The 24,271-nt window shown below is 53.0% G+C and overlaps 12 protein-coding genes across 12 annotated transcripts; 7 read left to right on the top strand and 5 right to left on the bottom strand.

Moving 5' to 3' along the window:
* Positions 1–431: 431 nt before the first annotated feature.
* Positions 432–1,513, top strand: MRS44_000085 (uncharacterized protein; the record flags this gene model as incomplete). Its single annotated transcript, XM_046278766.2, has 2 exons — positions 432–794; positions 842–1,513. 2 exons carry the CDS (start codon positions 432–434, stop codon positions 1,511–1,513), a joined length of 1,035 nt encoding a protein of 344 aa, XP_046129797.2.
* Positions 1,514–1,814: 301 nt separating this feature from the next.
* On the top strand, positions 1,815–2,789 carry MRS44_000086 (uncharacterized protein; the record flags this gene model as incomplete). Its single annotated transcript, XM_065624219.1, has 1 exon — positions 1,815–2,789. The coding sequence occupies one exon, from the start codon at positions 1,815–1,817 to the stop codon at positions 2,787–2,789; it is 975 nt and encodes a 324-aa protein (XP_065479635.1).
* A 1-nt stretch (position 2,790) lies between these two features.
* On the bottom strand, positions 2,791–4,813 carry MRS44_000087 (uncharacterized protein; the record flags this gene model as incomplete). Its single annotated transcript, XM_065624223.1, has 4 exons — positions 2,791–3,129; positions 3,177–3,468; positions 3,514–3,934; positions 3,979–4,813. The coding sequence occupies 4 exons, from the start codon at positions 4,811–4,813 to the stop codon at positions 2,791–2,793; spliced, it is 1,887 nt and encodes a 628-aa protein (XP_065479636.1).
* Positions 4,814–5,289: 476 nt separating this feature from the next.
* On the top strand, positions 5,290–5,563 carry MRS44_000088 (uncharacterized protein; the record flags this gene model as incomplete). Its single annotated transcript, XM_046276945.2, has 2 exons — positions 5,290–5,386; positions 5,436–5,563. The coding sequence occupies 2 exons, from the start codon at positions 5,290–5,292 to the stop codon at positions 5,561–5,563; spliced, it is 225 nt and encodes a 74-aa protein (XP_046129795.2).
* An 887-nt stretch (positions 5,564–6,450) lies between these two features.
* MRS44_000089 (uncharacterized protein) lies at positions 6,451–7,440 on the bottom strand (the record flags this gene model as incomplete). The annotated part of the gene is made up of 1 exon (XM_046276944.2): positions 6,451–7,440. The coding sequence occupies one exon, from the start codon at positions 7,438–7,440 to the stop codon at positions 6,451–6,453; it is 990 nt and encodes a 329-aa protein (XP_046129794.2).
* Positions 7,441–8,147: 707 nt separating this feature from the next.
* Positions 8,148–9,764, top strand: MRS44_000090 (uncharacterized protein; the record flags this gene model as incomplete). The annotated part of the gene is made up of 1 exon (XM_046276089.2): positions 8,148–9,764. One exon carries the CDS (start codon positions 8,148–8,150, stop codon positions 9,762–9,764), a length of 1,617 nt encoding a protein of 538 aa, XP_046129793.2.
* Positions 9,765–10,518: 754 nt separating this feature from the next.
* Positions 10,519–12,163, top strand: MRS44_000091 (uncharacterized protein; the record flags this gene model as incomplete). The annotated part of the gene is made up of 3 exons (XM_046272224.2): positions 10,519–11,712; positions 11,762–11,863; positions 11,915–12,163. The coding sequence occupies 3 exons, from the start codon at positions 10,519–10,521 to the stop codon at positions 12,161–12,163; spliced, it is 1,545 nt and encodes a 514-aa protein (XP_046129792.1).
* A 1,459-nt stretch (positions 12,164–13,622) lies between these two features.
* MRS44_000092 (uncharacterized protein) lies at positions 13,623–15,343 on the bottom strand (the record flags this gene model as incomplete). The annotated part of the gene is made up of 2 exons (XM_065624236.1): positions 13,623–14,674; positions 14,905–15,343. 2 exons carry the CDS (start codon positions 15,341–15,343, stop codon positions 13,623–13,625), a joined length of 1,491 nt encoding a protein of 496 aa, XP_065479637.1.
* Positions 15,344–15,677: 334 nt separating this feature from the next.
* Positions 15,678–17,541, bottom strand: MRS44_000093 (uncharacterized protein; the record flags this gene model as incomplete). The annotated part of the gene is made up of 2 exons (XM_065624240.1): positions 15,678–16,797; positions 16,847–17,541. The coding sequence occupies 2 exons, from the start codon at positions 17,539–17,541 to the stop codon at positions 15,678–15,680; spliced, it is 1,815 nt and encodes a 604-aa protein (XP_065479638.1).
* A 184-nt stretch (positions 17,542–17,725) lies between these two features.
* MRS44_000094 (uncharacterized protein) lies at positions 17,726–18,781 on the bottom strand (the record flags this gene model as incomplete). Its single annotated transcript, XM_065624247.1, has 1 exon — positions 17,726–18,781. One exon carries the CDS (start codon positions 18,779–18,781, stop codon positions 17,726–17,728), a length of 1,056 nt encoding a protein of 351 aa, XP_065479639.1.
* Positions 18,782–18,958: 177 nt separating this feature from the next.
* MRS44_000095 (uncharacterized protein) lies at positions 18,959–20,023 on the top strand (the record flags this gene model as incomplete). The annotated part of the gene is made up of 1 exon (XM_046279590.2): positions 18,959–20,023. One exon carries the CDS (start codon positions 18,959–18,961, stop codon positions 20,021–20,023), a length of 1,065 nt encoding a protein of 354 aa, XP_046129789.2.
* A 1,400-nt stretch (positions 20,024–21,423) lies between these two features.
* MRS44_000096 (uncharacterized protein) lies at positions 21,424–23,989 on the top strand (the record flags this gene model as incomplete). Its single annotated transcript, XM_065624259.1, has 5 exons — positions 21,424–21,474; positions 21,547–21,743; positions 21,795–22,887; positions 23,000–23,440; positions 23,513–23,989. 5 exons carry the CDS (start codon positions 21,424–21,426, stop codon positions 23,987–23,989), a joined length of 2,259 nt encoding a protein of 752 aa, XP_065479640.1.
* Between the last annotated feature and the right edge of the window lie 282 nt (positions 23,990–24,271).

Consider the following 24,271-nt stretch of genomic DNA (forward strand, 5'->3'; position numbering starts at 1 on the left):
CTCGCCATCATTTCTTCTTTGAGAGGAGGAAACAGGAAATGGATGGACGCCACCAGAGATTGCCTTTTTCCCTTGAAGATTTCCTTGTTTTTACAGTAGAGGGTGTGGTGCCCTGCGTCATAGCGCCCCCCACGCCAATTACCTTATGTCAACCCTAGTCGGCGAGTCAAGATTGCGACGGCTTCTTACTTGTGTAGACCGAGGCTCAATATTGGGTAGTGGCATGGGATATTCCGTGTTTGTCTTGTGTCATTTGCTCGAGCGTGTCTCAATTTATCTCAATTGTATCACGAATGAAGCTATTCATTGACGACAAAGTCATTATCGAATGCAACATGGCGTCCAATTATTGCGTGCTCTGAATGCCATTAAACCCCGCCACTATCTAAACAAATCCAGCAATAAACTCACATCTACAAACCTCCTGTGAAATGCCTCATCGCGACTTCACCTCTCTCCCAATCCTCGACCTCTCCCTAAGCGAAAATGCCATCCGGACAAGCCTCCGCGTCGCCCTGACCGACGTCGGCTTCCTCTACGTGTCCAACCACGGAGTGCCCCAATCCGTCATTGACAATCTCGTACACGTCCTCCCCAAACTGTTTGCCCTCCCGGAGCGCGCTAAACGAGAAATCGCACTTGAGAACTCGCCTCATTTCCTCGGTTACAGCGCCGCTGGGACCGAGACGACGGCCGGCAGATGCGATCAGCGTGAGCAGGTTGAGCTGGCTACCGAGCTCACCAAGGCTCCAGAGGGTTCGCCTTTGTACGATGGCTTGCGTGGTCCGAACCAAGTTGGTCGCGTCAATCGTATCCAATGATTCAAGCACTGATTGAATAGTGGCCGTCCGATTTGCCAGAGCTGCGACCAGTGGTAGAGCGCTACATTGAGGAATTGACCAAGCTAGGCGAGAGGTTCTTGCGGCTAGTCGCAAAAGCCCTTGATCTCCCAGATGAGATATTCTTCTCCTATCTCTCAGATCAACACCGTCTCAAACTCGTCCACTACCCAGCTTCCGACGGACAAAACACCCAAGGCGTCGGTCCCCACAAGGACTCATCTGGATGGTGGACATTCCTCCTGCAAGCATCACCAGATGTCAAAGGCCTCCAAGTCCTCAACAAAGCCGGTGACTGGATCGAAGCACCCGCAATACCAGGAACATTCGTAGTAAATATCGGCCAAGCATTTGAAGTCGTAACAAACGGCGTCTGCAAAGCGACAACGCACCGCGTCCTCTCAAGTTCGAGCGAGCGCTTCAGCGTGCCCTTTTTCCAAGGCGTGCGACGCAGTCTCACGAGAGACGAGGCGTTGAACTCGCTGGCGGAGCATTTCTCGAGGTTTGGAACCGGTGATGAGTCGGGAGAGGGTCGGTCGATTGACGCGCCATTTGTCACGGGCAAGTATGATACTTGGGGTGAGACGCAGCTGAGGACCAAGATTCGGAGTCATCGTGAGAATGGGCGCAAGTTTTATGCCGAGGTTTACGACAAGTATGTTACTGATTCGTAGTGGTATCTTCAATTGTCGTGAACATGCATTGTTGTCGCGTTATTCGCATTCGACGCGTTGGTTGAACAAGTTCATCTCATCGTGATCTAACAATCACCATCGAATGGGTGAATGGTCCAGCAGATGCTCAAATGTCTTCAAGATGATCACTGTCGTCAACCATCCAGTGGGAGCGTCCATGTAAGCCTCCGCAGACAACAACAAAATGTGGCCGAAAACTGTCCGCCCAAGTATAAATGCTCCGAAACAAGACCACGCGCCCAAGTTCACCCAAGCATCATCTTGAACCTCAGCATCCAATATGGCTCTCGAATTACCTCGACGCGAATCATTCGTAGCCCGTAGCGGCAACTCATACTCTTACGTCCACATCCAGCCAACGTCTCGAAACACCACGCTCCTCCTACTCCATGGCTTTCCATCCACCCTCAGCGACTGGATCCATCAGATCCGCCATTTCTCATCAAAAGGATACGGGATATTGGCTCCCGACTTGCTTGGATACGGCAACAGCAGCAAACCGACCGATGTCCACCAATACCGTCTGAAAGCGATGGGAGACGAGTTGATTGAGCTGCTCGACCACCTAAACCTGCCAAAGGTCGTCGGCATTGGCCACGATTTTGGCGCCACACTGCTATCACGCATAGCAGCGTATCATCCAGACCGCTGGTCCTCCCTCGTCTTTCTCGTCGTTGGACCTCCCAAGCTGGGGACGCCGTTTGACGTTGACATGATCAACAAGATGACCAAGGAATTCCTGGGGTTTGAGATGCTTGGATATATCCCATGGATAGCCGACTCAGCTACATCTTCAACCTTGGAAAATCATGCTGAAGCTGCAATGAGCCTCATCTTCTGTCGCGACCGACAGGCATGGGACGAGTGGTTCCATCCCCTCGGCATGATGAAGCAATTCGTCACCGAAGACCGCAGACTCACGATCGGACCATGGTACACCGAAGAGCTCCAAAAAGAGCATCTCAAAGCCTTTGGGGTGTCGGATGGATACAAGGGCGCATCGAGGTGGTATCGCATGTGGGTGGACAATCTCTTCGCACCAGACGAGAAAGGCTTTGACGACTTCCAAATCTCCCAGCCTGCGCTCTTTGTAGTTCCTCAAGAGCCTGAACAATCGATGCTCCAGCAGCAGCAGATGCTCGCATCATGGGCTCCCAAGTTGCAGACTGTCAAGTTGGACGCTGGACACTGGATACACCTGGAGCGACCAGAAGAAACCAACACGGCCATCCAAAAGTTCCTGGAGGCAGAATAGACTACTCAGCTCGTAGCCAATCGAACGTATCCAACAGATCAAAGTTGAAGTCAAGCTGCATCGGAAACTCCCAATCAAGCGTCTCCAGAGCTCCTCCACCCGCGATGGGGGCGTTGAGATTATGGTCCAGAACACCTTGGATGACGGCCTTGCAGTCGGCGCAGAGATCAGCGTTTGGAGCCGGAGGTCTGACCCAGTCGAGGAACCCGATGAGAAGGCTGAGTTTCTGTATTATCGCTGACCGGCTCAATTTGGGACAGTCTGGATGTGTGCCGTGAAATGTCGGACGAAGGAGCTCAAGGCAGAGGATGCCTCCTCCGGGGGCAGCGTAAGCCATTAACTAGATAACCAGTCAGCTTAGTCCAATACTGAAAGGACATGACCCACCAGCCATTCAAAGTCCCGTCTGACACCAGCAAACCGATCCTGATGCGTCCAAAACACGAGGGTAAGCGTCACCATCTCGAAGCTGATGACGAGCAACCGGCTATCATCCACACGTCCAAGGCGCAACAGTAATCGTTCCGCAAAGAAGAGGTTCTGAAGATGCTCCAGCCGAACAAGAATCCTCGCGTAGATAATCTCTATATCGGCATCTGGGTCGCTGAGATCCTCGGTGCGGTAGATGAGGGATTGTGGAAATTGGTCTACGGTTCTCTCGGCTCGGGCTTTCACCTCGCTATTCTTGTCAGCAAGTTCATAGCATCCAATGTTGAAAACTTACAGAAGACTGGTGATAGACACATTGGAGCTATTCTCAAGCGCAATCTCCAGCATCTCATCCTTGATAACAGCAATCTGCACACGAGCCCGCGTGAGAGTAGCAGAGTGCAACTCGCCATTTCTATTCCACCCATGCTCATCCAACGCCTGCACCGCACGCGTCAAAGTTTCCTGATCAGCAAGTAACTCTTCGTCTCGTATATCCAGAGGGAGGGGGGTCGAAAAGTAGCGACGGCCGAGGAGAGGTGGACGTCCTGTGAATGAAACCATGACCTTGTCGATTGTAAAGACGCGGGCAGCTATTCGGCGTTTATTCTCTGTGCTCAACGTCGGAACGTAATTTGGGTTGTCAAATCCTGCGTGTAGTCCCAGAAACGTCATCAGGGAGACGGTATCTGCGTGATATCGCCAACACAACAGACCTGTCGAGGTTAGCATCACCCTACTCAGCGTAAAGTAAACATACCCGCATCTCCTGTGATCAGAGACTCGATCGTTGCTCTCCGATAACAAAGGTAAAGCAAAACATCATTCCCCGTGGTAAAATTCCTCGTAAGTTCAATGCAATACCCCAAACACGACACGATGTTCTGCGGATTTGACCCAGGAGACCCATCCCAGTACGTCCAGATCAACCCGAGTGATTCCCAACGAATATTCGAGCCCGAGAACTGATCCATCCACTCAGCGCCGCCAATGTGCTCATCATGGACAGGCCGGGCCGTGTTGTTGCAGATGGCGAGACCCATCTCTTCGAGCCGCAGGTCATCTCGACTGCTGAGATGTTCGCCCCAGCACTCGTGGAGCGCCTCGATGGTCCTCTTCACACAAGTGATGATCCAGTCATCAGCCCGACAATGCAGGCGATGACCCAAGACATCATCACTCGGCTTCGGGAGGTTTCTGAGAACAATGAGACACATCTCCTTCAAAGGAAACGGCATCTCAATCAAACATGCCCTCACCCTCGGCACCCTCCTAACCCCAGCCTCAACCTCAACAGGCGGTCCATGGACAAGACTCAAGCTATTACGCGTCTCCTCAAACACGGCATTGTGACTGGTGAAGCCGAGATACCCAGGCGCAGACGGCGACGGTGTTGTAGAGGAACTCGAGCGAGGTCGGAGGCGCTGCCTCTTCGCTGTCCTTGGCTCGGTGACGGTGTAGACGCATGTTTCTTTCCTCTTCCTGCACCGCGAGCAGGTGGGCTGATCGTGATCGCACGCAACTTTGCGTGCGCGACAAGGGTCGCAAGCTTGAGGGCGTCCATTAAGACGACGAAGCAAGGGCGTATCCTCCATTTCAAGCCGAAGTGTTGATGATAAATCTCGGTCTCGGCTTGACTTCTCTCGGTATGAACACCTCTCGGCTTGACAAAACTCGGCTTCGGCTTCGGCTTGGACTCTATTCGGCTTCGGTTAGCCCCAGAGCGCAGTCGATAACCCCACTTGGTAGCTCGGCTTACAGGGGTTCGCAGCACCCATTAACCTCTGTGAGCCTCGCCGAAGGCCAGGGTGCGTCACACCGGGCAGCGTTAGTTTCTGTAGACGCTGCCGAGCTGACAAGATGTGATGGGATGGGATCATGAGAAGGGCGCACACGTCGTGGAGTGGGTGAGTCAATGGGGCTCTGCAGGATTACAAATGTGAGGCAGGGCTGAAAGTACAAATAGACGTGAATGCCTCGCCAGATGCCAGAGATTTGAGTCCAAGACATCAATACAATACAATTCAGTACACTCTACAGAGTACAAGCATCCCACATACACACATTCACCATGTCGCATCAACTCTCCTCCGAGTCTTACACCACGGCCAACGTCTCCGAGACAACACTCGTTGACACATCCAAGCCCACAACAAGTACCAAGCCAAGTCAGTCCCCATCGCATCCTCATCTCCATCTCCATCTAACACACAAAAGACCTTGAGAAGCCAGCCCCAAAGCGAAGTCTCAAGGAAAAGCTCAAGATGAAGCTCGATGGATCCGTAGATCCCACAAAGAAGCCCACCGATCCTTACAAGTCATGGGAGGCTCGGGCAGGTCAGTAATCACTAAACAAACTCATGTGGGCCAGAAAGCTAATTCTATCCAGTAGCACTCCTATGAAGGATCAAAAAGTGTGGTGGAAGCGTGAATTTTTAGGAATGGTTGGACTTTTTTTTTGGCTGACGCGTTTATACCGAGTTTCGGAGCAAATACCCCTAGTAATTGAACTTGAAGTTTGAACTTGATTGGCAATGGATGGTCCCTGTGAACGGATGCTTACGACTTCGTCGTAAACGTCAGCCTTACGAGCCTGTGATGGATCGTCAAGAGGCTCTTTGTTCGTCGATCAAGATGTTGTAAGCGGGCATTCACTCATACCGTGAACTGATATGTGAGCGCTGCGCCATCAAGCTTTGCCTAGGCAGATCCTCAACCCCTCCCGTATTGCAACACCTTGACCTCAAGTTCAATGCTAGTTTAGCTCTTACGATAGAGAGAGCGATCCTAAATATCCTTTGCTTTGCTTAGTAACATGCCGATGCCGGGTTGGACGGTACATCGCTGATTCGGGTAAGCATTCATGAGGCTGTGGGTCCTCGGTGCTCGGCGTGCTCGGTATAGATGGCAGGTTGCAATGTCATGATAGTAGGGACGCAGATTGAAGAGCGTGTCGCAAAAGAACCCATTGAAGATTATATACTACTTCAGAATATTGCGGCAGCTCGTGGTTGCTATTCACTTATAACCATCTTCGCCGTTGACTCAATGTGATACTACAGGGTAGCCCCAACTACCAAAGCAACACAACAAACTTGACCACTTCTCGATGACATGAAACGTCCAAAATAGCTTGATTTATAAGATATGTATTATTATAATTAGCATATTATGCAATTTGAGTAAACTCCAACCTAACTTTTGTTACCCCGTCACGATAGTCTCACCACACTCACAACTTCAACACCACCTTTCCCCTCTTATCCATCCTCCCACTGGCCTTCTCATACGCCTCCCTCACCTCAGCAAGAGGAAAAGTCTCTGCCAAAAAAGGTCGCACATACCCCACCTCCAACGCCTTTGCAAGTTTGCCCAATTGGTGCCCAGAAGGCTCAACGATGAAAAACACAGCCTTGACGTGCTCCTTTCCAGCCGGTGGCGTCTTGGCAAAATTGAAGCTGCTCGAGTCCACAGAGATGAGACTCCCAGCGTCTGTCACGAGATCCCAAGCTTGAGCCAGTGGTTTCCCGCCGACGGTGTCGATAACAATGTCGAAAGAGCGCTTGACGATGCTCAATTCGTTGTACTCGACAACCTCGTGTGCTCCTAGCGACCGAAGAAACTCGTCGTTTCGCTCCGTAGAACTCGACGCGGCGACGACCTGTAGGCCAGCATAGACGGCAAGCTGGACAATGTATGAACCAACTGCGCCCGACGATCCCGTCACGAGTAGGGTCCGCCCAGTCGATATCTTTGCAGCCGCGTCAAAGTCTGGCTCCGGCACGCCCGCTTGAACAAACAAAGCCTGCCACGCCGTCAACGCACTAAGAGGAACCGTGACGCTCTCAGCCCAAGACAAGTTCTTCGGCTTCAAAGCCAACTCGTCCTCTTCCGCCATCGCATACTCAGCCCAGGTCGAACCTCTCTTGGTGCTAACCATAGCATACACCTCATCTCCAGGCTTGAACCTCCCCTCCTCATAAACCTTCTCAACAACACCGGAGAAATCGTACCCGGGAATCCGAAGCTCATGATGGTATGACTCAGGCCAGGTCAGCTCGTCGCGAGTCACGGTCGTAGCATGGACGCGAACGAGGACCTGCCCAGGCTTCAAATCGGGAACGGGAACATCTCGTTCAAGCACCAGCGCAGATGAAGGCGCCGGGTTGCTCGCAGAGTAGGGCTCTTGACCCTTAGAAGACTGGATCCTCACGGCTCGCATGATGACGTTTTGTTTTGCATCTGATAAGATCATCTCTCGTGAGCGATTTTCCCAGCCCCCATCTTTTTACTAACAACCATCCAATCGATTCCCTCAAACAGCGTCTGTGTAACAAAGTTCAGGCCCTTTTTAAGGGTCCCACGAGTTCGAGTCCGGTCCCGGCATTTACCATCCACAAAATCCTCCGTAGACCCCCACACCCGGTGAACTTGGATCTTGGTGTGTGGAGTCGTGGCATCCCACGGCCTCGGTCACGGCTTGCTTTTTTGGTGGGCTTGGCAGTCGGAGATGGGGACAAGACACGGGAATAGAGGTGATTATTGAAGGTGATTATTGAAGTTGGTACTCGAGATATACTCTTGATGAAGGTCAGCCTGGTAAACACTACTCGAGTTATCTCACCACCAACTCCTCTTTATCAGTCCCTATAGCTCAGCGTCCTCGGCGCCGCACCTCACTGCCCTTTTCGACCTTCTCCCTCGGTAGCTCCCCGCGCGAAGCCTCCACACCACCACAGCCTTCACAGCAATGATAGGCACGTGTGATGGCTCTACCCACCCTTGAGGGGCTCTCCTGCATGGCGCAAACCAACCCGGGCCGCTGCCGGAGAGGCCAAACAGCAAACATACGATCCCGAGTACAAGTAGCTGAAGCTCTGCTCTCACTCAAGCTGTCGTAATCTCACCTCCTGTAGCAGCACCTTCACCATGGCGTCCCTCTTCATCAATGGCAGCATCCTCACCAGGTCCGAGGCCAGCCTCGCCGACCAGCCGACGTTTGCCGAGAGCATGTTTGTAAAAGACGGCATCATCCAAGCCATCGGCACAAAAGAGGAGCTGTCAGCCAAGTTCAGCGGCCCTGACGTGGCAGTCCAGGACCTCGCGGGGAGGACCATCCTCCCAGGCTTCATCGACGGCCACATGCACCTGCTGCTGCTCGGCCAGTCTCTGCGCAAGGTCGGACTCGAGCACTGTAAGAACCTTGACGACATCCTCAACACTTTGCGAGACTATGCCAAGTCGAACCCGGATGTGCCAAGGATCATGGCCAAGGGGTGGATGCACTCCATGACTCCCGACGGCGTCACGGCCAAACTGCTCGATGAGATTGACTCGCGGCCTATCTACGTCGACACAAAGGACATGCACTCGACGTGGTGCAACTCGGCGGGTTTGGAAGAGATGAAGGTGGCCGACATGGCTGATCCCCCAGGCGGCATCATCGAGAGAGACGAGCAGGGCAGACCATCAGGAGTGTTGAGCGAAGGCTCAGTGCTATCCATTGTATGGCCTCACCAGGCTTCAGTGGCCACAAATGAGGACCGCATCGAGTGCATGCTCGCAGCCTTTGAAGCCTACAACTCTTCTGGATACACAGGTCTCATCGAGATGGCCATGGACGAGGCAGCCTGGGAATCCCTCACCGAGCTCAAGACCCGTCATCCAGAAGTCTCGATGCGCATCACGGCGTACTGGATCATCAAGCCCGCCGACACAGCAGAGGAGCGAGCCCGCCAAGTCGACCGAGCCATCGAGCTAGCGGCCAAGTACAACAAGGAGAAGTCTCCAGATCTGCGCATCGCGGGTATCAAGGTCATCTGCGACGGCATCATCGATGCCTGCACATCCTTCCTCTCAGAGCCGTACGCCACGGCCCCATCACCACCCCCCATCTGGACCCGGGAGGACCTCGACCCCGTGGTGAAGAAGGCCGCAGAGGCAGGTCTCCAGATCGCCCTGCACGCCATCGGAGACGCAGCAATCACCATGGCGGTAGACATGCTCGAAAAGTACGGCAAGGCTGGCGGCAGACACAGGATCGAGCATCTCGAGGTAGCATCCCCTGAAGACGCAAAGCGTCTCGGCAAGCTGGGCCTCACAGCTTCCATCCAGCCTGTCCACGCCGACCCAGCCATCCTCCGCGCCTGGCCTCGTCTCATCGGAGACCGCTGCAAGCGAGCCTTTGCGTACCGCGAGTTCGCAGACTCTGGAGCTCTCCTAGCCCTAGGCAGCGATAGCCCAACAGCACCGTGGAATCCCCTTCACAACATCTACGTCGCCACAACCCGTCGATCGGCGAGGGAGCCCGAGTGCGAGGAGGTAGTCAACGAGAACTTCCGTCTAGGAGTCTGCGAGGCGGTGGTGGCTGGTTCAGCGGGAGCGGCAAAGAGTGTATTCCAGGATGATCGTGTAGGAAGCCTCGAGGTGGGTAAGATCGCCGACATCATCGTGGTGGACATGCAGTGGGAGGCAACTCAACTGCTCAAGGCCGAGGTCAAGGAGACTTGGTTCGGAGGAAAGAAGGTCTGGAGTTCGAGAGTATAGAGGAGTTTGAGTGTTGTTGCTGTTGTTGTGAGTATAGAGTTGAGTTGAAGCGAGGTGTTTGGTTGGGGGTTGGTTGGTGAAGGTTAGCAATATCCCTAAATTCAAGGGGGAATACAAAACTATCCCAAACGATGCCCGTCTGTATCCCAAGTGATTCCCGTGTCTATCCATCTCAAGCCGTGTTAATCCATTCTCATCAAGCATCATCAGCCTCTTCCATCACCATCATCAACTTTCGGAATCTACCTCAACATCCGATCAGCTGCCAAGAAACGCCAAACTCAGCATCATCTGATACAGAGATAGCCTATTCAGAGGCATCATTTGCCAGACCATCTCCTAGTTCGACCTTTATCACCGTTCTAGATACGTCTTATTCCCATCTCCATATCTCATCTTCGCACCTTGATCTGGAGTCCGGGACTTAGCAGTATGCCGGAGCCAAGCCCACCCCCCTGCTCCTCGACGAACTCCCAAGATACGACGGTACTTACCCCCCGCTATCTCTCACCCCCTCGTCTTATCCCCAAGTTAGCGGTATCTCTTCAACTCCACTACCCGGCTGCTATCAGTGGACCTCTCACCCATGCCCTTCCCCGGATTAAGCTTCGTTTCTGGGGTGGTTTGAACTCGTCCCCTCATCATGGGTCCCGTTGAGCACAAAAAGGGCGGCTCCTCGCCGTTCCTTTGCCATTGAGAAGACAGGCAACTCATCCAACTCCTCAATCAACCTCCTCAGTAGACAACTTCAGCCATGACCGACACAAAGATGCAAGACATCGAGGTCGACAAGAAGCCCGCCATCATCGACAACGATGACGTCGAGGCAGATCTCAAAGCCGGCACCATCTCAGATCTCGACGAAGCAGAAATCTTCCTCCGAGACCATGGAATCGCCCACTCACGTCTCCACGAGCTCATGTCGGATGAGAACGCCCTCAAGAAGCTCCGTCGAAAGGTCGACTGGACCCTGATGCCTCTGCTCTGTGGCACCTACCTCCTCCAGTACATCGACAAGCAGGCTCTTGGCTACTCTGCCGTCTTTGACCTGTTCACTTCTACCGGCATGAACAGCGACCAGTACAGCTGGATGGCTTCCATCTTCTACTTTGCCTACCTCCTCGCAGAGTGGCCAGCCTCGTACCTCGCCCAGCGTCTCCCCACCGGCACGGTGGTCAGTTCCTTCGTCATCACCTGGGGCACCATCCTCTGCCTCACAGCAGCCTGCCAAAACTTTGCCGGCCTCGCAGTCTGCCGCTTCCTCCTCGGTACCTTTGAAGCCGTCATTACCCCTGCTTTCATGCTCATCGTCTCCCAATGGTTCCGCGGCGAATCTCAGCCTTCGCGAGCAGGCCTCTTCTACTGCTTCAACGGCGTGGGCAGCATGTTTGGCGGCATCCTCTTCTACGGCGTTGGCCAAGCAAAGGGCTGGGACGTCTGGCGCATCATCTACGTTCTCTGCGGCGGTCTGACCATCTGCTGGGGCATCCTCCTCTTCTTCTTCCTCCCCAACAACATCCTCACGGCCAAGAGGTTCACAGTCGAGGAGCGAGCCATGCTCATCGCCCAGAGCGCGCGTAACCGCACCGGTGTCTTCAACCGCAAGATCAAGTGGAACCAGATCAAGGAAGTTTTCTGTGACTCGCAGATCTGGCTGCTGTTCTTCTTTACTCTCCTCAACGAGGTCATCAACGGTGGTATTGCCAACTTTTCCAAGCTCATCGTCAAGGGCTTCACTAAGGACCCTCTTCTGACTACTGCGTACGGTATTCCCTATGGTGCCTGCATGGTTGTCTTTGACTTTACTGGTCCTTACCTTGCCTCGCGCTTCAAGAATGTCCGAACCATTGTCATGATTGTGTGGTTGATGCCCACTCTTGTTGCTGTGACTCTGTTCTGGCAGCTTCCCCGAACCAACAAGGGAGGTCTTCTTGCTGGCTACTACATTGTGAGTGTACCCAATTGACCTTTGAACGATCCCTTCTAACCGTGATTAGTGCGCTTCGTTCGTCGGTGCTCTTGTTGTCGCCCTTCAAATGCCCGCCTCCAACGTTGGTGGTTACACCAAGCGTACAACTGCCACAGCCTTTGTATTCCTTGTAAGTCCTCAGACTCCCAACATCACACTCTTCAAAAGCTAACAAGCCAAGGCCTACTGTATCGGCAACATCATCGGCCCCCACGGCTTCCTCGGCTCCGAAGCCCCCATCTACCAGACCGGCTGCAAGCTCATCATCGGCTGCGTCGCCGGCCAAGTCCTCATCGCCCTCATCCTCCGCTACGTGCTCATCCGAAGGAACAAGCTCCGTGATGCCCAGGGCCCAGTCATTGAGGATGAGAACGCTGCTCTCCAGGATCTCACAGACTTTGAGAACCCCAACTTCCGATACGCTTATTAGAAGCATCCTATTAGACGCACCTGATAGCTACTAGATACCAATTGACGACATGTCACATCATTTCGTCTCTCCTCGTGATGCTGCTCCTCCCATTAATAACCCATGCTGACTTGTTGGTTACTCTGCTGGCGACATTTAGCGAACAAACCTGGGGAAACCCTCTCCCGAGCAAAACATTTACGTAAAAGAAATCATGGTCTCGTTAAACAAGGTTAGCTGAGTCCGGGGTAAACAAATCCACATCGCAAGGATGGATGGGACCAACAGACGATGCAAAATTCCGGCTCAGCGGAGCGGATGCTGGGGCCAACCTTGCCTTTGACAGATGGTTGATCTGGTAAGATAACATCTTGCCTTGTGGTAAACCCGGGTCTAGGCCTTAGGAGACCATAGCTTCTGGAGTTGAATGTAACTGCAGGTCTAATATCACCGCTCTTAAGTTCCTATCATTGTTTGACAGCTCCAAAAGCTGAATGTTGCCACAATGGCATGTCCATCCTCGTTCTTATCCACGATCTGGTCTGCCGAACGAGACTATCAATACAAGCTATAGCGGTTCCCCTTCAAATCTGTCCAAAGGATAGCCATCAGGACAGGGAAAGCGATTTTCCAAATGATCCAGACAGCGTAATTAGTTGGCACACAGCAGACAAATCATAACTCGGTCTCAGTCAAGCAAGCCTCAATCACTCATGACTCGTAAATACTGATACAAACCCAATGGCTGAACCCGTTCACCCGTTGAAAGTTTTGTATCGGCAACTGCCACAAGACCTCAGAGGCTTACCCATCATCAAGCAACTTCCTAGTCATAGATCCAAGTTTACTCTTCATCCAACACAGATTGGACTCGGCCATCCCGCCAAGGCCATGGCGATCAACCTGCTTCAACTCCACCGTCAACCTTCCGCTCACTAATCCCCAGACCCATCAACCCAAGATAAGAGCCTCCAGGCGCCATCGTGAGCCCCGACAAAGCGGGTTCCCGTTTGTTTGGCATGATGCCGGGAGCTTCCTATCGTTTCCCCGCGGCCATTCGTATGATTCAAGTGGACCGTGAACAGGGGAAGAGTCTCAATCCCCGGGGGTTGATCTGTGCCCGGGCGGTGTTCTCTCCACCGCCCGGAGTCAAGATCAAGAGCCGACATGTACCTCGTTAACAATTTTCTCAAAAGGTGGCTGGGAAATAGAACGGTTTTGGCGAATGAGCATCACGGTAGATGGGTCACACAGCAACTTGAACGGCAAACGTTGAGAATCCGGGGTAAAGCTCGTGGTCAACATGCAAGCCCCTACCGCTTCAAGACCGAATTTCGGAGGATGTGACTTTGTATATAAAAAACTAAACATGCCCATGATGAGATGCCAATGAAAGCGAATGCTATACAAACAAAACCCCTACCCAGTTGGTGATGCAACGACTCGTATGCTCTTCTATCCAGAAACGCCGTGAGAATGCCTAAATCACAATACCGCGCTGTACCCATCCCCGTCTTCCCTTCCACGCCCAGAGAAGAAGTCCAATACCAATCCAGACCGTGACAGTCTCTGCCCAGTATGTCCCAGCATAACATCGCTGTCCGTAGCAGAAGAGATCACCCTCTCCATCTCCGGGTTCATCCCCAGGATGGTTGGCACCATCCTGATACACGGCCGAGTACACGAGGCCCCAGAAAGTTGATCCAAGGGCAGGTAGCATGCCGATGATGCCAAAGTTGGTGGCAAAGTTCTCGACGCCCCAGATGATGGTGACGATCAGGGGCGTGAGACTGAAGATGGCGCCGTAGCCAGCACCAACCATGCCAGAGACGAGCCAGAAACGCTCAGAGTGGTTCTGAACGAATCCCGACGCCAGGACGAGCAGTCCAAACGACAAGACAGCGGCGAAAAATGCCATGAACGCGACGCGAGAGATGGCAAAGCGATCGCTGACCGCCGAACGAGCGTGTCTGACCTGAACATGCTGTGTCTGAGGCGAAGGAGCCAGCAAATCCGTCAGAGTACCGATGAAAATCCTCGCGAGCGTGTTTGTAACACCAAAGATGGAAACATGCGTGGCCGCCGAGGTGTGGTGTCCAAGCCCTTCCGACATTGGTGGCGTCAGAGTGCCGATGATGGTACCCAGATTGTTGATGAAGGCCTCGCCCGGACCTACCATCAACAGGAACGCCAAAGCAAATGGCCACATCGTCCTGTCAGCGAGGAATTGTCGCGTCTCGGTGTTAAGAACCCAGTTCTTCTTCCACTTCTTGTCGTCCTTGGTCGGATCTAGTAATGACGAGTTCTCCAGATCATCGCCCTGTGCACTCACGCCGCCGTAGCTGCTGGCCCTGCCTAGCAGCGCGCTCCCGTCAAGCAGACCGCTCTGTTCCAGCTCCTCGATAGCCTCATCAATAAGGTCCTCCTCGTCCACCACGCGCAGTGTAAACGTCCCCATGATGCCCATAACAAACAGTAGAACCGCGAGGAAAAGGAAGAACCGGAACACGTCCAAGTCTCCCTTGGAGCCATCTGGTCGCGTTTCAGTGAACAGACGACTCCCCGCTTGACTCAGCCACATGGGACTCAACCCAAAGCAAGTAATGGGCGTGGCGAGCGCCAAACCTCTGTATCGACCCTTTCCAAAATTCTTTGCGCAAGACGATACAGCGGCCATGTACAGCGCGCAGGTCGCGATGCCGATGCAGACAAAGGCAAACATCATGAGCGGGAGCGACCAGTCCCATCCGGCCGAGGCCCACCATGGCCGCGGTACTGAAGATCCAGCTTCCTGTACACACCCGCAGCGATGCCGTATCCCCCGCCAAAGAGGACTCCTCCCGTGAGTGCGAGAGGCGCGAGACCAACGCGGTCGCATATGTATCCGACGATCGAGATGGGGAGGTAGAGGGCGAGGGAACCGGCGATGGCGACGGCATTGACCTGGAACTGGGTGTAGTGCAATCGCGATTGCAAGAGCGGCGCATACAGCGAAAATACGACGATGGAGCCGCTGCAGAGAGCGCAAATGTTGGCCGAGATGAAGGAAATCAAGCGAATAGCCTGCTTCGCCTTGCGCATCCGTGTCCGATGGCCGCGCCCGTCGTCTGATTCCGTATCAGAGGCATAACTAGAGCTGCGCGTCGATATCTGGTCGCTATCGCGGGGGCGCGCGACGTCGTCCGAAGCTGGAGGAGGCATCTTGGAGTGTAGGAGGATGCTATCAGTTGGCGGTGATCATGTCGGAGAAGGAAGAGAGCAGGTGACAGGCCAAAGACCCCGTGAGATGTTTCACTGCCCGTGATTGATGAATCACGTCAGTTGGAGGTGCTCCATCGCGATCCAACGTCATGGGGGTCTTTGATGGAGCCCCCACTTGGGTTGACCTCCGATGCCGGGCGGGCCGTTTAAACTCTATCACCAAGGGTGCAGAAGTTTCTACAGGTATGATTCATTCATCAGAGTGTCACCAAAAAAGAATTCTTCCATTAACATTCCGAACCTTATCGGTCTTGCGTCTGTCCGTGTTGACGTGTTATTGATTGTTAACAAGTCGCAACAGAGAGGCCCTCGCGGATGGACTCTCAGGCGCAGGATCATCCTTTATCAAGATCAACGTCTCCGACTTCCAACGGTCTAGCGGCTGAGGCGTATCCAATGAGTCGACATAGTCATCAACCGGCCTCCCCTCTGACGGTGAGTCAGACGGTTCAAACATGACAACGCCTCCGATGGTGGGTACTACCACAAAGTCGTCATCCTGAAATATCCTCGTCCTCGCGGCATGCACCGAGTCTCGAAGTCGGATCGGCGCCCAGCGTGGTTCACCCGAAAAGCCGCTTCCGACAGGATGTATCGTTTGCAGGTGGAGGTCGATGCGCATGTTTCCGTCGGCCGTGGATGCTGCCAGCAGCAAGTCTTCATTCCAGAGGTGTGCATCCACAAACAACAATTCCCTTCCCACAGTCAAATGAGGTTGAGGGCTTCCAATCCAGAGCAGGTCGGGCCGTGAGGATCTGTATTCGTAGTGTTTAAAGGTCTGCGTCAAGACGTTGAAAGAGACAGCACCCCAGTCACCAACTCTTGTCGCCGGCAAGCATCCATAACAGATACCAGGCAATGTTTGAACCTGGTTTTGGCTTCGATAGATGCCCAGAGCAAAAGATCCACAGTTGTCCGACTTTCTACACGCAAACGACAATCCGAGATAGCTCTCTTGATTGCACTCTTTGTTGGCGTGTCGTCTGGGGTTTGGAATGTCTTCCGTCGCCCACCACACTGGCTGCCCGTCCTCGAATTTGATCACAACAAAGCTGATCTGTTTAAAGTCTGCCTTATTTAGTGCCTGCTTGCAGAGGTAGTCCGTGTACTCACTCGAAATCTTGCGGGAGCATGCCCAAACCCCAAACACCACATTATCTTGTGTCGGATGCGGCAAGACATTGGCTACGCCTCCAAATAAACGCTCCGATCCGGGCGGGCAAGTCTGAACCTTTGTGAGGTCGAGCTGTGTTGTCTTGCCGCCCCAAGTAAAGACCACGATCTGTCCAGTTGAGGTTCCAATGCCAACAGTCTTGGCTTCTGTATGCGCTGTAGCAAATGGACCTGGCAATGAGATGGTCTTCCACTCTTTCGTAGCTAGGTTGGTAATAAATCTATTAACGTTAGCAGACCCGGGGATAGATCGGCCGGTAGTACACTGACATCTTTCGGTTGGGCTGGTTGGCTTCTCTCATCACAAGAAGTTGATCGCTGATGCATACAAGTCGGAATTGAGTGCCCGACATGGCACCTCCAGGAGGAAGAAACCTATGTCTTTCTCTAGTCCGAAGGTCATCAACAATAACTCTATCCAACCTGGGCTGCCAAGCGAGCTTCTCTTTCGCATAAAGCGAAGGATACCACGAATCGACGGGTACCGGGCCAAGCTGCGACGGCGGAGTTGACTCGCGAAAGATGCTGCTGAGGCCCTGATTCCACCGCATCCAAGTGTACTTGGAAAAGGGCCGCTGCCACTTCTTGCGCTTCCTGATTGCCATCGAAAAGAGCTGTCTGCCAGGCGTTGTCGGGTACGTCTCCAAGAGACCGGGGAAGAAGTTCCGACACGCTCGCGCCAAGACCGAATCTTGCGTCCACGCCGTTGCCCATGCCTTACAGACTAATCTGCAAGCCCGAAAGTCCTTAACACTTAGGTACGAAAGAATAAGACAGATGAGCTCTGGGGGTAGATCTTGGAGACCTGAGAGCACGATGGTTGCGTCACGGATTCGGCCCCGCAGGTACAGTATATCCCAAGGCGACAGATCCGCTAGGAAGTCGTCGATGGCCTGCTTCTTGGTGCGACCATGACTTGGCGAAGCCAGAGCCTTTTGGAAAGGCTGGTCGGTAGTGATCTGCATTGTGTTGATGGCGTGGCTGGATAGAGTTGAAGAGTATCGCAAGTGGTTTCACGCTTGGATGCCTACAGCACATGTGCAGGAGCGGTCATGTGACCAGAATCTGCAGAGAAGACCAAACTTGAAGTCTCCAAAGGCACCAGAAACGATGTGAGAATTCATCATAATTATTTATTGTAGCCCTCGTCTACGTAGCCCTAGTTGCTTCAGACCACCATGCCTTGATTCCCTCCACATCGCACCATCCCAGCTCCAACGGGTCCTCAAACCACCACCGCCCATTCTTGCGATCGCTCTCGTACTTCTTCAGACTTCCCCCGTCAAACCGATGATTCTTAACTCCAACAAGTAGGACCGCGCTTCCGACGCGAGGGCTAAACTCTTCAGGGTCGAGGAACACCGTCAGATGTACTTGTTTGGACGTGGAGGGGTCGGCAAGTCGCGCAGTCCTCTGCCTGTGTGGAGGGAGGTTGGATGGCTCTACATCCGACAGCGAGGCTACTATGGCAAGCACGTTGCAAGACCAATTCTGCTTGTATGGGAGATGCGGGATGGATCGTAGCGTCGTGAGCTTCAGCGGAGTCTGGGGGTCATGCCAGTCGCGGGGCAGAGCAATGGGCTGCTGAGGCTTCTGCTGGGGCTTGGGCTTGGTCGGGTACGCAAGAGTCTCAAAGTCCTCGAAGGCTTCCTCGGCGGCTTCTTCATCATCGCCAAAGTCAAAGTCCCCGGTGTGTAGTGAACTAGGCTTGACCGTAGCTTTTAGCTCTTCTGACTGCACGTTCTTCGACTCTTGAGGTGGCTGTTCGGATGTCGCTGGATACGGCTGCGTTACAGGTTCTTGATCCTGTCCAAGAGCTCGATACGATTCGTTCCATCCGACGGTGACAAGATCCTCGACAACGAGCGTCACCATAGTACGATCCTCGATATTCTGCCACTTGGCATGGAAAACCTCGCATCGAATGTACGCTCCCAAAGCAACCTCTCCCATCTGAACAAACCGATGCATATTCGCCCCTAAAAGAGCCTGAATGCAGATAGCTCCATCACCGAGGAGTAGTCGTACAGCCTGCCATCGTCCAGAACGCGAGACCGAGACTCGTTCAACACCTTCAACGAGGAAAATGGACCCAGGGACACAATAGCGTGTGCGAAGAATGTCTCGAATTACGGGGAACAACTCGAAAGTACCAGCCGAATAGGTAACGGCGGCGGGATCGAGCGTCACCGATTCGTTAGGCATGTGCGGTGATGGTCCATTTGGTGCATGTTTAAGATGACGCCGTGAATGTGAAAGAAGGCGTTGGATGCATCATAAATGGGTGCAATATGCATATATCCATAATTCCCTCAAGCGGGGTCTCATGTACCACCAACACGCCTCAACACTTTGACCTCAGACAGCTGTACTACCTCAAAGATGGACAGTCCGTATGCACGTGAGCTTACAGTCGCCATTGGCGCCTTGCAAAAGGCGGCAAAGCTCAGCCAGTCCATCGTCTCCAGCCAAGACAAGGGCGCCATCGAAAAGGAAGATCTGAGCCCAGTGACAGTCGCCGACTTCGCTGTCCAGGCCCTTCTCACAGCGACCATCAAGCATGCCTTTCCCGAGGATCATGTTGTCGGAGAGGAAGATGCTTCTGATCTACGCAAGAACCCAGTTCTGATGGAGCGGGTGTGGGAGCTGCTGAGCCGAATCACAAGTGACCATGACACTCCCTCGCTCTGCCAGCTCCCCACAAGTCGAGAGCAGATGTGCGATCTTATCGATGAGTGCGGTGCCAGTAGCCCTGAGGCATCTGGTCGAACTTGGATTTTTGATCCGATTGACGGAACCAAGACGTATCTTCGTGGGGAGCTCTACGCCATCAACATGGCCCTTTTGTTGGATGGAGAGCAGGTTGCTGGCATCGTTGGAGCTCCCAACCTGTCCATCGATGCAAAGGCGCCTCTGCGAAACGAGAACATTGATCCCACTGGACAAGGCTGCATATTCTTTGCTGTCAAGGGACATGGCGCCTTCGTTCGCCCCCTATCAGCAGATGCGCCCCGGAGACTTGCTTCCCACGCCGCAGACCAAGATGTCCGCTTCGTCACGTGCGCCAACATCGTTGACTCTGCCCTCGATGGCGTCCACGAAGTCGTTGCATCTCGCCTCAATGCGCCCTTCCCGGGTTGCGACCTCGTTCCCTGGGTCCTCCGCTGGGCGGTACTCGCAATGGGCCTTGGCAACACGACAGTCTGGGTGTACAAGCGCCGAGACCGCTACGCCAAGGCATGGGATCACGCGGGAGCTATGCTACTATTTGAGGAGACCGGTGGAAAGATCACCGATGTCCATGGAAAGAAGATTGACTTGACGGCTGGGAGAAAGATGAGCGCGAATTTCGGGTTCGTCGCGGCACCGACCGACATTCATGGGCGAGTCCTCGAGGTTGTGCACGAGGTACTAAAGGAGCAAGGAAAAAATGACTTTTTGAAGTAAATTCTCAGGGCGTATACTATAGAGGTTACGGATAGAAAAAGAGACTGGATACGACATGGTCACAAAAGGGGAGAAGAAAATAAGAGGACTGTATCAGCCCGCATGCGTGTCACTTTGTTCATACTGGTCTATAAACTTGCCTCTAACACCCAATCTGCCTTGGACGATGTCTGTTCGCTTTTGTTTTCCTGAGCAATGTCTCTCGTCTCTTGTTCCGTAATGCAAGACAAGGGTTGACATGCACATTCAGTCCCTGGATTCTCATCCCGGATGTGTCCAATATGGCCTCTGGGCATTGCAACAGCTTACTTATCTTGATACGAAAGACCTTTGGATAAGGGAAGGTTGTAAGGGTCATGGATGCAATTCTCAAATGTCTAAGTAGCCACAACGCCGTCTAAGGAGGCGCTCTAGTAGTCTAAGAAAAAAAAAATGGCACACTTCGCAAGTACTTGACCTTTTTAATCCCCAAAATCATAGCATAAAAGGCTTATGATTATAAAGCTAAGGTTATATATAGATTTTAGAATGTAATTTATTTATTTTATATTTTTATTTATTCATTTTACTTAAAAGCTCTAGAGGCCCCTCGTTGAGGCACCTTTTACGGTCACCCAACTCCGAGGGTCGCAGATTTCTTGCAAATGTGCCAGCCTGATCATGAACTTGATAGCTGGTGTGATCCAGCAGGGAGGGCCTGACCTTGATGTCAAAACAAGCCAAACATAAAGGATTCACCCAGGCTAAAATAACCGTAAAACAAAGGTTCCCCTCAAGTTATTCCCGCCATCTCCATGAAACATCCACCTCCAAGCAACCGCTTTTCTCCCCCGTCGATCGCAACGTGTTACGGCATACCAACCTGTCGGCCTCAGCGGAGACAAAACACCTTGCCTAGCAAGGAAGTTATTGTTGGGCCCCGGAGTTGTCGGGCAACAAAAGATGGATCCTTCGTAGTGATCATTGCCCCTGGCATGTTGGTGCGTGCGAGTCCGCCTTGTGTCTCAGCTGAGGACGTCACTCCGTCACTTCTCTCTTCAACCTGGAGCCCCGTTTAAAGGAGAGAAGAGAAATAACCCAAGACACTGTAATCTCATGGCTTGTTCATTACCAGAGTCATGAAACGTCTGATATAAAGCTGCTGGTGGCTTCCTTCAGGCGCGCCACCATCACCATAGTCCCACTCCTGCAGAAGCTACTGCATGGCATCCCTGCAAGGCGTCCTGAGCTGACCTTCAGCCAACGAAACTAATCCCAAAGGAATGCGGGTGAAGGGGGCTATTAAAGATGGTGGCTTGCTTTCGACAAGAGCCGCATGCCTCTTCACTTATCCTGTTAACCTGCTGAGGGGTGATACGGTTGTCTGAATCTCTGAAGCCTGACGGCGTAGGTAAGACATAATGGGGAAACTATTCAAGATAATATCCAAGGCGACTGATATCGCAACTGCGGTGGGGGAGGAGTATCTGAAAGCCAAGGAACACGCCAACTATCCGATGGCACAGCAGCTACAACAGCAGTAGCAACAAGCATACTACGCACAGCAGTACGGCCCATATCAACAAGCAGGCTCATCAGAGCGAGAACAGCACGGGACTCCGCAACAATATCAGCAATATGCTCCTCCTCCTACTCAACAGCAACAATACCAGTCTCCTCCTCAAGAGCAACAGTATCCTCCTCCACCTTCTCAACAACAGCAGTATCCTCCACCCCCACAGTCGCAACAGCATCCCCCTCCTCCCCAATAGGCCCAAAGCCTAGTTGACAGCGACCGTGAGGCTGCCGAGAAGCTCGCCGCCCAGTTCCAGGACGAGTACAACCGGGAGATCGCCGAGGCAGAACGCGAACTAGAAAGCTTGAAGAAAGAGCAGGAGGAAAAGCTCAAAGAGGCGCAGAGGCAGTTGGAGGATTTGAGGATACAGCCTGAGTCGTCGAGACCTACTAGTTCTGTAAACACTCCCTCGTCTGCTCCACCGCCGCCGCCGCAGCAGCCGCAGCAACAGTATCAACAGCCTCAACCATCACCGGTCGCAACTCCAACGCCGTATGGAGGACATCAACAGTACCCGCAAGCTCAAGCTCAACCCCAACCTCAATACCAAACCCAGCAGCAATGGAGTCCCCAAGCCGCACCAACACTGAACCCTATTCACCCCCCAGAGATGCATCCCTGCGGCATCATCCCCATCTCAGTGTGCCACGACGGTCTCATGGACATGGAGCTCGACTGGTTTGTCCACCCCTCGTCACCCGAATTTCTCATCTGCTCCAGATGCTACGTCGACCACATCTACAACACAAAATTCCAATCATCATTCAGAATGGTACACCTTGGAGCCGGACAGCAGCGGAAATGCTTTTTTGGCACCAAACGCATGAAGGACACGCTCTGGCCGGAGGCAGTATCATCGTCCAGTTTGAGTAACGCCGTCGAGTTTATGCAGAAGCGACAGAGAATCCCTCACTGTACTGATGCCGAGATCAGACCCGGCGCATCATGGTACACATCGCCTAGAATCCCCAATGCGACCTTTTGCGCAGCCTGCTATGAAGATATACTCATGACGTCGTCGTTTGCCTCAAACTTCACCCTCTCCACAGGCCTGGAGGCCTTCTGCGACGCAAGCACCTTTTACGTCCGGCGCGTGTTTGACCTCTACGCACCAAGCGACAACTGGTCTGCCTTTTGCCAACAGGTGCAAGCCCGCATCCAAATACCAAAGTGCGAAAAGGGTTTGCCCGTGCCCACAAACGAACACACCTGGTACGAGACCACACGAGGACCCAGGGGCACAGTCCTCTGCGGTGCTTGCTACTGCGACAACTTTCACAACACGCCAGACCAGCAATACTGGAGACAGGTAACACCCAGGGGGGAAGAAACAATGTGCCTCTGTGGAAACATAAACATGTACTCTGTATCCAACAGGGTTTTCGACACAAAAGACCTCAGCATCTTCTAGCGAGCCCTAGACGAATTCAGCAAGCACCCCCTTCTACAGCCCCTACGAAACACCAGGCGCAAAATGGTTCACCCTCCCCAACAAGTCCAAAGAGATCATCATCTGCAGCGCATGCTACTCTACAATGGTCAACATCTGGGGCGGAGCAAATTGGTTCATCCCCAAGTCCTCAAGCTTCTTCAAGTCGGACAAGAGGGTCTGCGGCTTCAACGTTGGCCATCCACGCTTCAACAAGAACATAAACGCTTTTAACGAGTGCATCCTCAGAGGAACTTGGAAGGCCCTGGGGGACCTCGCCGCCTTGTTTGCCAGCGTTGAACCCTGCCCCCGGAGCAAGCCCAACGGATATCCCAGACGATACTGGGGATGGCAGAATGCCCAGATCTGCGAAGAATGCTACGTGACCTTTGCAAAGGACACAACGCTCGAGAACAGATACACTATCTGCGAGGTACGCAGCACTTAAGGTATCTGCGATCTCTACTCTTCCCGGATGCGAAACTTGTACACCGACGCCTGTCAGTCGGGCGACCTCCAAAGCTTCCTCAACCACGCAGCGCAGCGCAAGCAGATCTTTATTCAAATGACCCAAACGCTAGAAGCTCTCAAGTCAGCATACGATCAGGAAAACATGCAGCGGAAGCAGATTCTCATGCAAAAGGAGCGGATGATGGACCAAGACCACTCAAACAGGATGGCCATGCTAAACAAGTCTCACACCGACGCCCTGATTGCCAACATGACAAAGTTCAGAGGAGACGTCCAAGGCTGTAATGGGTACATTGTAGGAAACTCTCAGATGGGATGGTACAGAAACGAAACGTCGTTGCAGGGTGTTCTCGATCTTCAAGCGGCGGACCGGCTGAGGGAGCAGGCCCTGGCTCCGGGGTTGACTCCTGGTTTGAGTTCTTCCTCTCAAATGTTGCAGTTTGACCCAAGGACGCAGATGTTGCAGGCTGAGGCTGAGAGGATTGAAGGGCTATGGATGCAAGTCGAGTGACGAAAACGGAGTTGGTGTTGAGGCTGTTGTACATCATCTTGCCCCCACACATCTTTCTTAATCGGTGTTTTATTAGCCCTTATTCATTTGCGTGTACATACTGATCTGGCAATTTCTTTTCAAGCAAAAAGTTTTGGAGACAATCAATCGTTCGTTTGCATTATGTGGGCGGCAGTGATAGGCAGTGCCGGCCAACGCTGGCATCCACCAAACATCGCCAAACAGTTTTTCTCTCTGCATTTATTTCTCTGACTCTTCCTCTTCCTCCTTCCATTTCTTTTT

The sequence above is a fragment of the Fusarium solani genome (genome assembly GCF_023522795.1).
Source record: "Fusarium solani strain SB1 chromosome Unknown bctg00000000, whole genome shotgun sequence".
In the NCBI taxonomy this organism is placed as follows: Eukaryota; Fungi; Ascomycota; class Sordariomycetes; order Hypocreales; family Nectriaceae; genus Fusarium; species Fusarium solani.